This window comes from Molothrus aeneus, chromosome 28 (genome assembly GCF_037042795.1).
Source record: "Molothrus aeneus isolate 106 chromosome 28, BPBGC_Maene_1.0, whole genome shotgun sequence".
NCBI lineage: Eukaryota > Metazoa > Chordata > Aves > Passeriformes > Icteridae > Molothrus > Molothrus aeneus.
The window spans coordinates 3,484,362-3,500,088 of NC_089673.1; the positions used below are offsets into that span (position 1 = coordinate 3,484,362).

Here is a 15,727-nt window from a genome sequence, read left to right on the forward strand (position 1 = left end):
GGGGCACTCGCTAATCCGGGATTGACAGCTGGCCCCGCACGCCTGGCCCGGCCCCCTGCAGGCTATTTAAACCCCATATTAATTTGTTTAATGTCATCAGGGGTTTGGTGTTACTGCAAGGAGCTGGAAATGTAAGGACTGGGAGGAGCAGGGGGCTCCTCCATCCCAGAACGATGCTGTTCTCCCTTCCCCAGGGATAACCACAATCCACGGCATCCCCTGACCTCCAGCCCCTCTGGACCCATGTACAGCCCTGATCCCCACTCCATCCTCCGTTTGCCCTGACCAGCCCCTTCAGTTCTCCCCAGCAATTCCCTCAATAAATCCTCTCCCGGCTGTGGTTCGTGCTGCATTTATCCCAGCCAGCCCAGCAGGTCCTGGTCAGCATTGCCACGGAGCTGGAGTGACACGGAGGGCTGGAAGGGGGTGTGGGATGCAGCACTTTGTGGCCGAGCCTTTGAGGCCAGCTGGAGCTGGGGTTAATTGCAGGTGCTGATTACAGCCCTGGCCATTAACGCCTCCGGCCCTCCCAGCCCAGCCCAGCACATCACTGGAATTTCCCAGCTCGGCACTGTGGGTCTGTCCGGTGCATAACTTGCTATATTTGTCCATTTTTGTCCATAACTTGCTATATTTGTACCCCAGAGCTGGTGTAGGGCAGCAGCACAAACCCTCCCACAGGGTCCAGACCCACATCCCCCGTCCCAGGGAGCAAAGCCTGAGGCTGCAGATCCCCACAGCCTCCTCTGTGGGATGAAGCTGCTGAGGAATCTACCCCGAGGTGGCTGAGAAACGGTGCCCAGGGGGTCAAAAAGTTCCACAATCACACGGGAGGCCCTAAAAAACCCCAGAGCCAACACAGGTCAGATGCCAGAGCCCCTCGTGGTCACCACTTTCCACCACAGGTTGATCTCCACGTGTGGGGCACTGATGGCTGAGTAGCCCACGAGTGTGGGGATGGAAGCAGAGGGTTTCTTGTGAAATGGCCCCAGCCCCAGCTCTTCATCACACCCACCCCGGGAGAGGCAAATCCCAAACATGCATTAAGCCAGGCTTGCTTGGGCAGGTCTGCTCAAATCCTGCCTGTGGCTTAAAGCACGAGGGAGGGAGGGCAGGGAGAAGGGGAGGGTGCTCGGGCTCAGCTGTGCCACCAATGTCACCAATTCACAGGGTTCAGACTCCAGGAACCACAACAGAGGGATTACTCTGAACCCTACTGAGGCCAGAGTTTAATTCTTTGCTGGCTGAGGGGTGTCCAGGAGTGGCTCTTCCCCAGCCTGGCAAAAAGAGACCAGAACTGGGCAATGAACACATGAATAAAGGAGGAGGGAGACAGGGATAAAAGCCCAGCAAGAACTGCTCCCTGCCCCATTCTGCTGAGCCTTCCAGAGCCTTTCTGGCTGACTTTGTTCACCAAGGGTTTAGGGTATAATTTGGGGGTGAAAGACGCCAGATAGGATCAGGACTGATCCACCTGGAGGATGTGTATCAGTTTTCTCCTGCTCTGTAACCCGAGCCCCCTCAGAAGCAGAAGGCTCGGGCTGAAGCAGCCGCCGGCGGTTCATCCCTGCCGGCCCAGGAAGGCAGGCACTGACCTTTCCTGCTCCTGAGTTTGCTCAGGATTAAAGTAACATTTTTTAAGGGCTGAATCCTCCTCCCCCGAGGGGCTTCCCACACAAAGAGAGTGAGGTTTGTGGCTCACAGTCCCCCATGACCCCCCTGGTAAACAGAGACTTGCCAAACTGCTGAGTTCACACTGCCCACCCAGATAATTCTTATTAATCCCCATTTCTTTAATGAATCATTCCTACAGATTTCTGCTTTTATGTAGAGCAAACCTGGGAGCTTTGTGTCAGTGGAGGGGTCTGGCGACTCTGGGGGACACAGACCCCCAGCTCTGACCCCCAAGGATGAGCCAAGGTGGGCAGGGCTTTGGTGGTGGAATGATGCCTCCCACCTTCATCGTCCTTCCCAGGGAGATGGCTAATTACAAAGGCATCCAGGACACGTCTGTGAACAGGGTGGAGAAACTGGATGACCTAGAAATATTTAATTATCAAGAAAAGGGGTGGAAATTACACCTGGAAATAGTTTCAGAGAGAGAGAGAGTGTGTAAGATTTTCCATCTAATTGAGGAGAGCCCTCCTGGAAGGGACAGGGCAGAGGGTTCCACCTTGCCACCACACTTTGGTTCCCCCCCAGCCCTATGCAGATTTCCTGGGGGGCCACAGGGCCCATATGGAGTTTGGCATGGAACCAACTACCCAGAATCTTCTGGATGCCTAATTAGCCAGGAGTGATGCTGTCTCTGGTCTTGCCCATCAGGTTCCTGCTCAGCTTTGGCCCCTCAGGAGCTGGGGGTGCCCAGGGAGCTCATCTGGGCAAACACTTCAGTGCCACAGCTCAGACCACACCGAGACACTCAGGCTGGCACAGCAAGAGCCAGATAAATAAAACTGCTCCTTGTAAATCTGTGGCTGCAGAAAATACCAAAGGTGAGCTGGAGCAGTGTTGTGGGCAAGCTGTCCACAAGCAGTGATAACTCAGGGGCATGAAAAAGGAAGGGAACTGAATCTGAGGTGAGCAGGCAGTGCCTGCAGGCAGAGGCAGCCCAGCTCCAACAGCTCTGACAACTCCAACAGCTCCAACAGCTCCAACAGATCCAACTCACGTGCTCCAAAAGCAGAGCTGGGGCAGCCCAGGGAGGCTGCAGGGAAAGGCCACAGCCCTTGTGCTGGAAGGACACACAGCTACCAACACCAATCCCTCATCCAGAGCTCTGCACCACTCTGCTCCCGGCATCACCAGCCCCAGAGAGCAGGGCCCTGGATCCCCCTGGACCTCCCAAATTCCCAGGCTGTGGACACAGCCACAAAAGCCAGAATCCCATTTTCTCCCTCTGCACTGGCACCACGGGGTTATGGAGAGGAGAGCTCACTCTGAGGCAGAAGCATGACGAGGGGAGATCATCTCTTCAGAGAGAATTTTATATTGCTTACGACTTACTGTCTGGCAACATAAAACAGTTTAAGCAGCCGACCCTAAATCACAGTGACAGCTCTGCACTACCCACAACCCCCTCCCTCCTCCTGCCCTCCCCTCCCCATTCTCCCGGTTCCAAACGCTCCTCCCGTGCCCCCGGGCGGGCACACACACACACACAGACACAGCGGGCACGGAGAGGAGCCCCAGGCTGGATGCCGGAGGGGGATGAGCCGCGTTTCCATCGCTGAGAAGCCACTTCAGCCCTCCGCGGTCCCCCCCGCTCGGTGCCGGGGCTCTTTGGGGCCCCGCCGGAGCACGGGGCGGGCGCGGAGCTCTCGCACGCACAGCCCGGGCACGACCCGCTCCATGCAGCGCCTCTAATGCCCTGTGACAGCCGCGAGGGAGCGGGAGTGCGGGATGCAGCTGCGGGATGCAGCTGCGGGATGCAGCGGGATGCTCATGCTTGTCGTGGTTTGAGAGGAAGGGAGGGGTTTTTTTGGGATGCTGTGGTCGAAGGCTTGTTGCTGCTCAGGGCCCCAGTGGAAAGTGTTCTTCTTAGGGGTGACCAGGTGGAGAGGGCTCACGATCTGACTGTACCACTGGGACTGTGTCTCCATGTACTCTGTGCAAAGGCTCAGATTGGGCAGGGCCCACTCGGTCAGTAGAGCCTCGGGTGTTCACTAACCAGGTGGCTTTTGCCAGATGCTGCTCCCAGCTTTTGAAAGATCCCCCACCTAATGCTTGCAATGTGGTTTTTAACTACCCTGGTAGCAATGTCTATATGATGCTTTTATATTTAAATGATGAATATCATATGGATATTTTCAATATCTATATTGAAATCTATCTATATTGAATATCGATATTTTCAATACCTATACGATGCTTTTATATTTGACTATATGATGAATATCATATAGATATTTTCAATCTCTATACAATGCTTTTATATTTGACTATATGATGAATAACATATAGATATTTTCAATATCTATACAATGCTTTTATATTTGACTAAATGATGAATATCATATAGATATTTTCAACATCTATATTGAAATCTATCTATATTGAATATCGATATTTTCAATATCTATACGATGCTTTTATATTTGACTATATGATGGATATCATATAGATATTTTCAATATCTATATTGAAATCTATCTATATGGAATATCGATATTTTCAATATCTATACGATGCTTTTATATTTGACTATATGATGAATATCATATAGATATTTTCAATCTCTATATGATGCTTTTATATTTGACTATATGATGAATATCATATAGATATTTTCAATATCTATACAATGCTTTTATATTTGACTATATAATGAATATAGTTTTATATTTGACTATATGATGCTTTTATCCCCCATCGTCTTGTTCTGTTTATGTGCTGAATAATAAGTTTTGCACCTTTAAGACAGTTTGGATTAATTCTGAAATAGTTTCAGAGAGAGAGAGAGTGTAAGATTTTCCATCTAATTGAGGAGGGCCCTCCTGGAAGGGACAGGGCAGAGGGTTCCACCTTATCACCACACTTTGGATTCGATGCCTGGGGTGGCCACAAGAGCATCCCCAGCACCAGACACCCTTCCAAGGGACATCACCCCATCCTGGGGACCTCACCCCCTGCTCAGAGCTGCTGATGGAGCTCTGGAAAAGGCCCCTTCAGGCTCAGAGCTCTCTCAGGACGGGGACCAGCAGGTACAAGTTGGGACACACTCACAATTTAGCTGCTGCTTTGACCATTTTTTTTCCCCCCTGCTTAAGAGAAATGCCAGGTTTCCTCTTCCAAATCTGCTGAGCTGATGCTACATGGGAAATTGTGAAATATTTGTGCTCCTTGTTGTTCTTAATCCACTTCTAATGAACGTCACGCGTGTGGCAGCCCTGAGCTGAGTGGCTGTGAAACACACACTGAGGCAACTTGACAGCAAACCCACTGCAAGAAAGTGACAGCAAAATCCACCATTAAAGAGGAATGGCTCACAACTGCAGGGCTTAAAAATAACACCAGGCAACTTCCTACTGATATTTTTGGAGAAAAATCTCCACTGCCAGCAGCACAGCACAGCCTCTGCCAGCACCACATCAGTGGCAGCCTGACACCCCCATGGCCCAGGCAGCCCCCACCAGCCCACAGAAAGATGATATTTGATTTATATTATCTAACCTTGATATGTTTTGGCTTAGTCTCTGTATTTCTCTATATTTCTTAAGCTGGAGCATCCACCTGAGCACCCAAACCCCTGCCATGGGAGGCTCCCACCTCCTTGATGCCCCAGCAGCACAAGAAAAGCCCTGCAGCTTCTCTGTAAGAGTTTAAATTTAAAAGATCTTTTTAGAATGAGTGTGTCAAGGAAAAATATCCCTGAATTTCTGACCAGAACTGGGGTGCAGAGGCAGAGGTCAGTGTCCTGGTGGGGAAGGCTGCACACCACAAAAACCTTCCAGCCAAAGCTGACCACTAATCAATTCATTTCCTATTTGAAGTAACTGACTCAATAAAATCAGAGATTAATTATGCCACAGTTATTAATCCACAGAAAGCTGAATAGCTGGGCTTTTCAGAGGGACAGCGAGCTAATGGGGTATTTTCTGAGGATTTGGAAAGGGAGCAGTTTGCTCTGGATTCATGTGCAGGGTCTGGGCTCATGTGCAGCCTCTCACACGGCACCCACAGGTCCCTTCTCCCACAGAAACTGAGGGATTTTTTGGTTAAAAAAAGATCATTTAGTGAAACAGGGCTTTTCTGCCAGTCCCCAGTGGCAGGGGTAAATCCCTCCCCTTCTCAGCCTTCCCAGCTCTGTCCCAGGAGCCCCAAGGGACATCCCTGCACCCCATCCCTGTGCCCCAGCGGGAAGGGAGAAGCCTGGGAGTGAGCAGAGGGAAGGAAAATGTACAATTACCCAACTGAGCTTCTTCAAATTATTCCTGATCCCAGCCAACATCTTTAAGACATGAAAAAAAAAACCCATTCTATTTCTCCCACTGAGATTCCAGGTTATTCAAATCTGATGTGAAAAGCTATTTTTGCTCATCTTTGCTCAAAGCTGAAGGGAGCAGCCGAGGCCAATGGAGCAGGAGGATTCCTTATGTTTGTCCTTCATAAATTCACAGAAGCTTCAAATCTGAGCCCTGGTGCTGCTCGGGCACGAGGTATTGATCAGCACCTGGCACTGATGCAGGGCTTGTCCCAGCCAAATGTTAAATCCCCTTTACGGATCAGCCATTGGGAAATTTGGGATGGTCCCAAACTTCCCAATGGCCGATCCATAAAGGGGATTTATGGATCCCCTTTGTGCTGTTTATGCTGTGCTGCCAACGGACCTGGTGATGGACACTGAAGTGGCTCCCATGCCAGCCTGTCCCTGCCAAATTGGCCAAAAAAAAAAAGTCCCAAAAGAAGGAGAGCAGCAAATTCCTGCAGGAGGAAGCAAAAAAAGAACATTTCCTCTGGTATTGCTGGAGCAGGTCCTGGCAGCACCAAGGCTGGGAGCTCCATCAAGGGCAGATGTGAGAATGTCCCAGCCCCAAGCCAGCAGTGCCACGACTGCTGCAGCCCGATTAGTCCCAATTAGACCCTAATCCCACATGTTTGCAAACAATTTAAATCAATACCTCGGGATTATTGCAGACAAAGCCCAGCTGAACATGGCTGAAAAGGGCCTGGCACTGTTTGCTGGGTAATGAACAGCTGAAAGGCTGCCACAGCAGAGAGCAGAGCGGGCAGGAGGAGGGAAAGCAGCTGAGGGTGAGGTGCCAGAGCACACAGAGCAGGGGATGGAGAAGGAGCATGGCCCAGGATCACGGAGCAGCAGCGTGGAGTGGGCTCACACCCCACCAGTGCCATGGCCAGAGCCAGCAGCCCCCTCCCTCTGCTGCTCTCCACCCCAGCTGCTGCTCTGGGTGGTTTGCAGGAGCTGTTTCTCAGCAGGGCTCTCCCAGCCCGGCCAAAGGCACAACCATGGGCTCCTTGGTCAGGCTCAGTGCCCCAGGCACCTCCACCCAGCTCTGCAGGAGCCAGCCCAGGGCAGTGGGTTCCCTGCCAGCTGCCAAAACCAGGGAGCTGGGACCCCCTGTGAAAGCCAAGATAATCCCACTGCCAGCAGCTGCCAGCCCCCTCTGAGTCCCCTGGGGTCCCCATGTCCCCTGCCAGGGGCCCTGCTCAGTGATGCTGAAGCTGTCACAGCGATTTCCCTGCTCATCTCAAACCTCCCTGCTCCCAGACACGTATGGACAGACATTTCAGTGCATAATTGGGAAAACCAGGACCTCTCCCTTTGCAAGGAGCTGCTGTTCCAGGGCTGAGGGGGGGACAGCACCAGGCAGCCCCAGTGTGAGGCAGGGTGACAGCAGGGAGAGGGTCAGGGCACAGAATTCCATGGATTTTGGAGAGGAGGAAGAGCTTGGGACACAAACCAGCCCCAGGGCACAGCTGCCTCCAGGTGCCTCGGCCCTGCCTTGGCATTTGGGTTGGGGGAGCAGCTCAGCAGCCTCCAAAGCCAAGAAAAATGGTTTGAGCTGGGGTTTGTATGAAGCCTCCTGGGCAGAGGAGATGCCTGAACAGAGTGTCCTTCCCACAGACCCTGGCCAAAGGGGTATGAGCTGCTGCTGTCAGCTCAGATTTGCCAGGGAATCCAGAGGCTGGTGCTCCAAAGGAGAGTGTTCCCACTGCCTTTGAGGGAGATGGGGGCTGGCAGAGCCCAGAGACAGCACTCTGGTAGCAGCACAAGCTGTTCTGTACATCCCATGACTTCTTTGAGACACTGGAAAGGACCTTTGGGGAGAGCAATGGATCAGGGTGTGAGCTTTGAAATGCTCCAGCTCAGCCTGTGCTGATGGGAGCCTCAAAGATGATCCAGGATGAGGGGGAGAGCAATAGATCAGGGTGTAAATTTTGAAATGCTCCAGCTCAGCCTGTCCTGATGGGCGCCCCAGAGATGATCCAGGATGGCAGCAATGGATCAGGGTGTAAGCTCTGAAATGCTCCAGCTCAGCCTGTCCTGATGGGAGCCTCAAAGATGATCCAGGATGAGGGGGAGAGCAATAGATCAGGGTGTGAATTCTGAAATGCTCCAGCTCAGCCTGTCCTGATGGGCGCCCCAGAGATGATCCAGGGTGAGGGGAAGCAGCAGCCCCCTGCCCATGCCCCTTTTGCAGCCCATTTTGGGGTGGCTCAGCTCCTCCTGCTCATTCAGCACCAGGCTGTGGTTTGGTTCCTGAGGACTCTGAGAGCAAACTGAGATCACTTGGGCTCCCTGGGCAATCACAGGCAGTAATTAAATCACTCGTGACCCAGTTGGATTAGAACTGGCATCTGCGGCACGAAAACGTCTTTCATCTGTGACCACCCCGTATCCAATCACCACCTCACCATGATTCCACACGGGACAGCAAGGATCTGGGGTTTGTCTTGCAAAGTGAAAAGCCTAACAAGCAATAATTTGGTTTTAAGTTGGGGGCTTTCTGCCACAGAGCTAAGGAATTGCAATGACACTGATTGGCATGTTTGCCAGTGCTGCTCCTCTGCAGCTTCATAGCCCGGGCAGGAAGAACAGATCCCAGGAGCCAGAGGGGAGCAGGGAGACTCAGTGGTGGCTGGAAGCTGCCTTGGATGTGGCTGTAGGTGCCAGCATGAGGCAGAGATTCCAGCCCAGAGGAACAGCCCATCTTTGTTGAACTCAATTACTTCATTTAATCCAAGCCTCCCCCAGTGCTGACACGCCACTGGGGACCCATTCCTGTCTGTGGGCTGTGCCAGGCTGAGCCCAGCTGCCCAAGAAGGGGTCACAGCTCCCAGAACTGCAGGCAGATGCATTTTCTCAGCACCCAAAGGTGCAGGTCTGGCCAGGGCTCCTAGAGGAGTGTGATGAGGCAGGGCAGGGCATCCCCAGCACCCCATGGCCCTGCCAGCCCAACCAGGAGCTTGTCCTGCACTTGTCCTCATGACAAGTGGCAAAACCAGTGCAGGGGGGACACAGGAGTCACATCAGTCAGCTCCCAGCCACCTCAGGAGGCTGGGAAAGGCTCACGGTGACGACGCTGGAAGTGACATTTTTAACCAAAATGCAGGGAAAGGTCAGCTCCGGCAGGAACGGGAGGGACAGGGAGGCACAGGGAGCAGCTGCTGCCTGCAATTTCTCCACACAAGCAGATCAGAGCCCTGCACACTCAGGAATGGCTGTGCCATGCCTGGCAGAGCAGAGATTGTGGGACCAACAGCGTGGAGCCCCACACTGGCAGAGGTCAGGGACGGTGCAGGAGCACAAAGAACAGACTGGCATGCCCCAGGATTCTTTGGCTCAGTAGGAAATGCATCCCTGGACAGCCTCCCATCAGGCCACAAGCAGATTGAGGGGAGAAGCTGGAAGCTGCAGGCTGGAATTTATGAGGCCCATCCCCATTAAAATAGCTGGCAATATTTCCATCTGTCAGTAATGCTGATGGAGAAACCTGCTCCTTTGCATATCCCAAACAAAACCAGCACCAGCCAGGGCAGGATTTGGCACACACATGACTATTGCCATGCTAGGAATTCATGGCTCCAGCCTGCCCAGTCTCTAGTCAGAGCAGGAGCAGGGAACCATGTAATCTTTTAGGTCCCTTCCATCCCAAGGCATTCTGTGATTTCTGTGCAATTCCCTTGGTTTGCTGCTAACGACAAAACCCTCACAGCCAAAGGCTCAGGCAGAGCAGGTCAGCCATGGTGACAGGGTGACATTTCTGGGCACATTTCCCTGCTTTTGTGCATAAAATCTGCAGCGGCCAGCTGGGCCCAGCCAGGTGAGTGCTGGCAGATGGCACAGAGGGCAAGTGAGTCCTTGCCCTTGCACATTGTCCTGCCCAGCAGCACAGCACCTGCACGTGGCAGCATCCCTGCACAGCCAACAGGTGAGGGGCCTCAGCACCAACATCTGAGCAGCATTTGGGATCAAACTCAGCGCAGATACAGGAGAAGTGCACAGCAGGAGCCTGGAGGGTCAGGTTGGCACCTGAGGGGCAGCATCCTGTAGTCCAACAACTGACGGCGTTGGGCACGCATGTCCCCACTGCACAAACCATCTACAGAGCTCAAGGAGACACCCACACACACAGAGCAGCACCAACCACATGGACAGACCCACGTGTGTCCGTCCCTCTGCTGGGCAGCTTGGCCTCTTGGGCCCCTAAACCACCTGAGGACTGAAAGCCCTGCACTTGCAGCAAATGACAGACGCCAAGTGTGGGAACCCAGGACATCTGCCAGGGGGCTCAGAGACCCTGGCACAGAGCCCAAGATGCCCCTGTGGTTTTCATTATGACCCGTAGAGCAAATTACCAACCTTATATGAAGAGCAGCAAGCCACAACAGTTTAAGTAGAATAATAGTGAAGTTATCATGGGGTGGAAAAGTAGATTTGAGGGTTTTTGGTATGGGGGTTCAGGAGGAAAGATGGAGGGAACTGGGCATGTCCAGCCTTTCTCCTTCTGTTTCTTGGCCTCCATCTTCTGCTGTGATGTTGGCACTTTTGGATTGGTTTAGAGTAGAAGCTCACTGTCTAACACAGGTGATAGGATTGGGAAGTAATTGTAAATATTGTACACGTAGTTTTTAGTATAAAAAGATAACACTGCCCCAGGGGCAGGCAGAGTGCCTGGAACTGTCCTGCAGGATGGACCTCGGCAGGGCAGGAGAAAATTTTATCATAGATAAGACGCAATAAACAACCTTGAGACCGAGAACTGAAGAATTCTGACTCCTTCTTCAAGCGCTCGGGCTGGGAAAAGAGACTTTTAACAATCTCAGGGTCGCAGAGACCCAGAAAGGCCCCGAGAGCCGAGGACCAAAACCAAGCACCTCCAAACTTTCCCTGAGCCCAACAGAGCAGCTGTGGCAGAGCAAGGGCAGCCTTTGGGCCACCTTGACCTGCTGGGTGGGCTCCTACCTTGGGCTGCTGGCATCTTCCCCTTGTTTAGCTGCTTGAGGCGCTTCTGGTGGGACTTGCCGTTGTAGTGGATCTGCGCCTGGGCAGCTGAGTTGAGCTGGATGTTGCAGACCTCGCAAAGAGTGAACGACTGCTGCTTCTTCTCCCTCTTCATGCGCTGCTCGGGCTGGCTGGGGGGGCAGCTGGGCTCCTCCACCAGCTGCACCGCGCCCTCGGGGCTGTGGGATGGGCTCAGGGGGCGCTTCATGCCTGCGGGAGGAAGGACAGACCCACTGTGAGGACAGAGGGACGGGAGCGGCTGCCAGCAGCTGGCACCGTGTGGGGCACGAGTGGTTCCTACTGGGAGCACACTGGGGTCGTCTCTGGATCATACTGGGAGGGACTGGGAGTGTCTGAGAATGGCTGGGAACACACCATGCACATCATCCCTCATACTGGGGGAACTGGGAGCAGCTGGGAGCACATGGCATCATACTGGGACTGCCTGGGTTGATCCAGAGAAGCAACTGGAACCATGCTGGAGGCAACTGGAACCATCCTGGGAGAGACTGGACGTAACTGGGATTACACTGGGACCATCCTGGGAGAGACTGGAAGTAACTGGGATTCCACTGGGACCATCCTGGGAGAGACTGGAAGTAACTGGGATTCCACTGGGACCATCCTGGGAGTGCTGGCATGTGACAAGGATCATACTGGAGCTTACTGGGCTCATATTGGTGTTGAAAGGGAACAACTGGGATCACACTTTGGGCTACTGGGAGCAACTGAGAGAAACTGGGATCATGCTGCAAGCAAACTGGAGGAACTGGGAATGACTGAAGGTAACTGAGATATACTGGATATGACTGACATCATACTGGGAGGGACTGGATTGACACTGGGAGTGTCTGAGAGTAGCTGGGAACGCACCCTGCACATCATTCCCCATACTGGGGAGACTGGGAGCAACTGGGAGCGAATGGCATCATACTGGGACTGACTGGGTTGATCTAGCTGGAGGCAACTGGTTCATACTGGCAGCAGTGTCCAGCCTTACTCCTTATTCTTGGCCTCCATCTTCTGCTGTGATGTTGGCACTTTTGGATTGGTTTAGAGTAGAAGCTCACTGTCTTCCATTGGTGATAGGTATTGGGAAGTTATGGTAAATAATGTACACGGAGTTTTTAGTATAAAAAGATAAAAGATGGGCAGAGTGTCTCTGACTGTCTTGCTGAGAGGACCTCAGCTGGACAGGAGAAAAAATTTTATAGATAAGAAACAATGAACAACCTTGAGAATGAGAACTGAAGAGTTCTGACTCCTTCTTTGACTGCCGGGCTGGGAAAAGAGACTTTCTAACACATCTGGGGGTCACAGTGAGCAGCAGAGACCCCGAGAGAGCCCCAGACCCTCACAGCCACACCACAGAGAAGAGCAGCTCATGGAGAGCCTGGGGTCAGCTGGGGACAGCCCTCCAGCAGCCTTTGCCTTGCAGGGACCCCGGGCTGGGCATGGCTGGGACACCCAGCAGGGCCTGGGAGGCGCGAAGGTCACCCGAGCCCTGGCATCCAGTTACGGCCCCGAGCTGGCAGCTGGGGCTGACAAACCCCCGAGGCACTGCAAGGGGCCAAGGCAGGGGCTGGGGAGTCTGGGGGTGCCCTGGCAGCACCCAAGGGTGCCCTGCAGGATGGCCCTGTAGCCTGGGCAGGGCTGCATGGAGCCTGTGCGGGACTCGGGGCAGCAGCGACCGCACCGGGGGCTCCGGCTCAGGCTGTGCAAACCCTGCTGGTGGCACTGGCTCCAACACTCAGCATCCCACAGGCTGCCAGGGTTTGGTTCTCAGGCTCTCAGTCATTATTATCTACAGCCCTAAACTTACCCTCCTCAACTTCTACCTATACGCTATAATAACTGCAACCGTTTTGCTCACCCTAAATACAATCAAAGTCCTAAAGCTATCGACCCTAATACCTGCATGGACCAAAATCCCATCACTAAACACAATACTACTCCCAACCTGTCAGGACCCAGGACATCCCTCTGGCTGTCCTGAGCAGCCAAGACCCCTGCCAGGGGGCTCAGAGACCCTGGCACAGAGCCCAAGATGCCCCTGTGGTTTTGATTATCACCCGTGGAGCAAATTACCAATTTTGTATGAAGATCAGCAAGCCACATTATTTTAAGTAGAATAATAGTGAAGTTATCGTGGGGTGGAAAAGTAGATTTTAGGGTTTTTGGTATGAAGGTTCAGGAAGCAAGATGGAGGGAACTGGGTGTGTCCAGCCTTTCTCCTTCTTCTTCTTGGCCTCCATCTTCTGCTGTGATGGTGGCACTTTTGGATTGGTTTAGAGCAGAAGCTCACTGTCTAACACAGGTGATAGGTATTGGGAAGTAATTGTAAATATTGTACATGTAGTTTTTAGTATAAAGACATGACACTGCCCCAGGACAGGCAGAGTGCCTGGACTGTCTTACTGAGCTGACCTTGGCAGGGCAGGAGAAAAATTTTTATAGATAAAATACAATAAACCTTGACACCGAGAAATAAAGAGCCCTGACTGCTTCTTCAAGTGCCAGGCTGGGAAAAGAGACTTTCTAACACATCCTGGTGTCACTGTGAGCAGCAGAGACCCCGACACTGACCCTGCTCTCTCTTGCAGGGCTCCTTCCCCTGACAGGATTCCTGCCCAAATGACTTCTCATTCAAGAACTGACTAAGCAAGACACAGCCCCAGCAGCCACACTTATCTCCCTCCTTTCCCTGCTTTTCTCCCTCCTTTCCTGTTCTTTTACCTGCACAACAATTACACTCCCCACACGCACCACAAACCACATCAAACAATGACACACTAACAAACCAGCCAGCATCCTAACTGACTGCCACCTCAACCACCATGTCCATCACCCTCCTTCCTATCTCCCCTATAGTCCTGACTGTGAAAAGTGCATATCGTATGGCTCTAGGCAGATATTTACCATATGGATTTTGATGTATCGATTAGTAGTGCTGTATTAACATTTTAATAATAAATGTAGTCTCGTAATTAAAAGGTAATGTTTGTAGTTAAAATAAGAACTATGTTAGTGGGATTTTTTTAATAAAGGAATGAGGTACTCGCACCAGATAGCAGCCACAGGACACCTGAATCTTTCAGAGAAAAAGAATTTATTGCCCTGTTATCAGAAGAAACGAACTTCTTCCTGCCTCAAAGGCGCTGTTAGGATTAGAAGGAAGAAGTTGCTGATGACCAGACAGAATCCTGTGTTTGAATGCAATTTATGCATCATGTATGAGGTGTATGAATATGCAACAGGCTGTTGTTTTGAAGGGTTAATCCTCTGTTAACGTGGGTCCTTTTTCGGGCTCGTGCTGCCCAGAAAAAGATACCTGGATGTCCGTAACTCTTTGTCTTTATTGTCTCATATTGTCCTAATTCAATTTGTCCAAATCATTATTACTCTAATTGCATTACTATTTTTATAACCATTTTATTACTATTAAACTTTTAAAATTTTAAAAACAAGCGATTGGCGTTTTTCACACTTTCCATCACCTAAGAAACTTAGGATTGCCTAAACCCGAGGCCTTCAAAGCCTTAAAGAAGAGTTGAACGCTCTAAACTCGGTTCTCTGCAGCCCCGGCCGCAGCCCCGCGGTGGCGCCGCCGCTCCGCGCCCGGTCCCGGCGCCGCCACCGGGGACAGCGGGGACCGAAGGCGGTGACGCTGCCATTCACCCCCACACCCGGTGAGCACCCCTCTCCCCAGCGGGTGTCAGCCCCAGCCTGAGCCTTCCTGCAGTGTTGGGGAAGATGAAACAGGAAAGCCTTATTTAAACAGGATTGCCTGGCAAAAGAATTTCACAGTATGGAAACTATAAGTGAGATTGAAATGAAAGCAAGCTTTGAGATCCCTCAGTTACTGAACAACTGGAAAACAATGGTGTGGCCAGATTGAAGGTGATCTTTTTTTGATGGAACAACACCCTCTGCTTGCAGACAGGTCCAGGGGTCAGAGCAGACCCTGCCAGCTTGGCAGAAGGGGCCCAAAGAGGAGTTTTTAGGGTTTAAAATGTAGCACAGGATGGTAATGTAATGATTCTTATAGGCTGTGTGTAAATGCTATAGGATTTGTATCTTGTACTAGATTGGTTAGTGAGAATCAGAATATTCAACACAGAAGAAGATTTATGGTATTGTAACGGGAACCTCGCTCTCTTACGCTCTTCCCCTTTTACTCTCTCACCCTCTCATCCTCTCTACTCCTCTCTTCTCTCAGTCCTGCTCCGAGCTGTGCCTGGCAGCTCCCAGCAGGGCCCTGCACTTGGCCCTTTGCCATAAACCCCAAATTCCACGACCTGGCTGCAGAGATCTCTGCTCTCCATCAGTCCCGACCGTCCCACCCCCGCCGCTCCTTGGGCTGAGCCATGGATGGGGACACCCGGGGCCACCTCCAGGCTGCAGTGTAGGAGTGCAGGGGCTGGGACGGTGGGGACGGATGGAGAGCAGAGATCTCTGCAGCCAGGTCAGGAACTTGGGGTTTATTGCAAAGGGTCAAGTGCAGGGCCCTGCTGGGAGCTGCCAGGCACAGCTTGGAGCAGGGCTGAGAGAAGAGAGGGGGAGAGGGAATGAGAGGGTGAGAGAGTAAAAGAGGCAAGAGAGCAAAAGCATAAGAGAGTAAAAGGGGTAAGAACACGAAGTTCCTGTTACAATACAATAAATCTTCTTCTGTGTTGAATATTCTGATTCTCACTAACCAATCCAGTACAAGATACAAATCCTATAGCATTTACACACAGCCTATAAGAATCATTACATTAC

The 15,727-nt window shown here is 52.0% G+C and overlaps 1 protein-coding gene across 3 annotated transcripts in view; it reads right to left on the bottom strand.

The window, feature by feature from the left end:
- The window catches only part of ZNF385C (zinc finger protein 385C), a 68,505-nt gene that overhangs the window by 32,820 nt on the left and 19,958 nt on the right, over positions 1 to 15,727 (bottom strand). For 2 of the 3 annotated variants that reach the window (XM_066567109.1, XM_066567108.1), the window contains exon 2: positions 10,928 to 11,176. The exons of the other annotated variant lie outside the window; for it this stretch is intronic. In XM_066567109.1, coding sequence (XP_066423206.1) covers positions 10,928 to 11,176 — 249 coding nt within the window. The remainder of the gene's footprint in view (positions 1 to 10,927; positions 11,177 to 15,727) is intronic. 3 annotated transcript variants of the gene reach the window in all.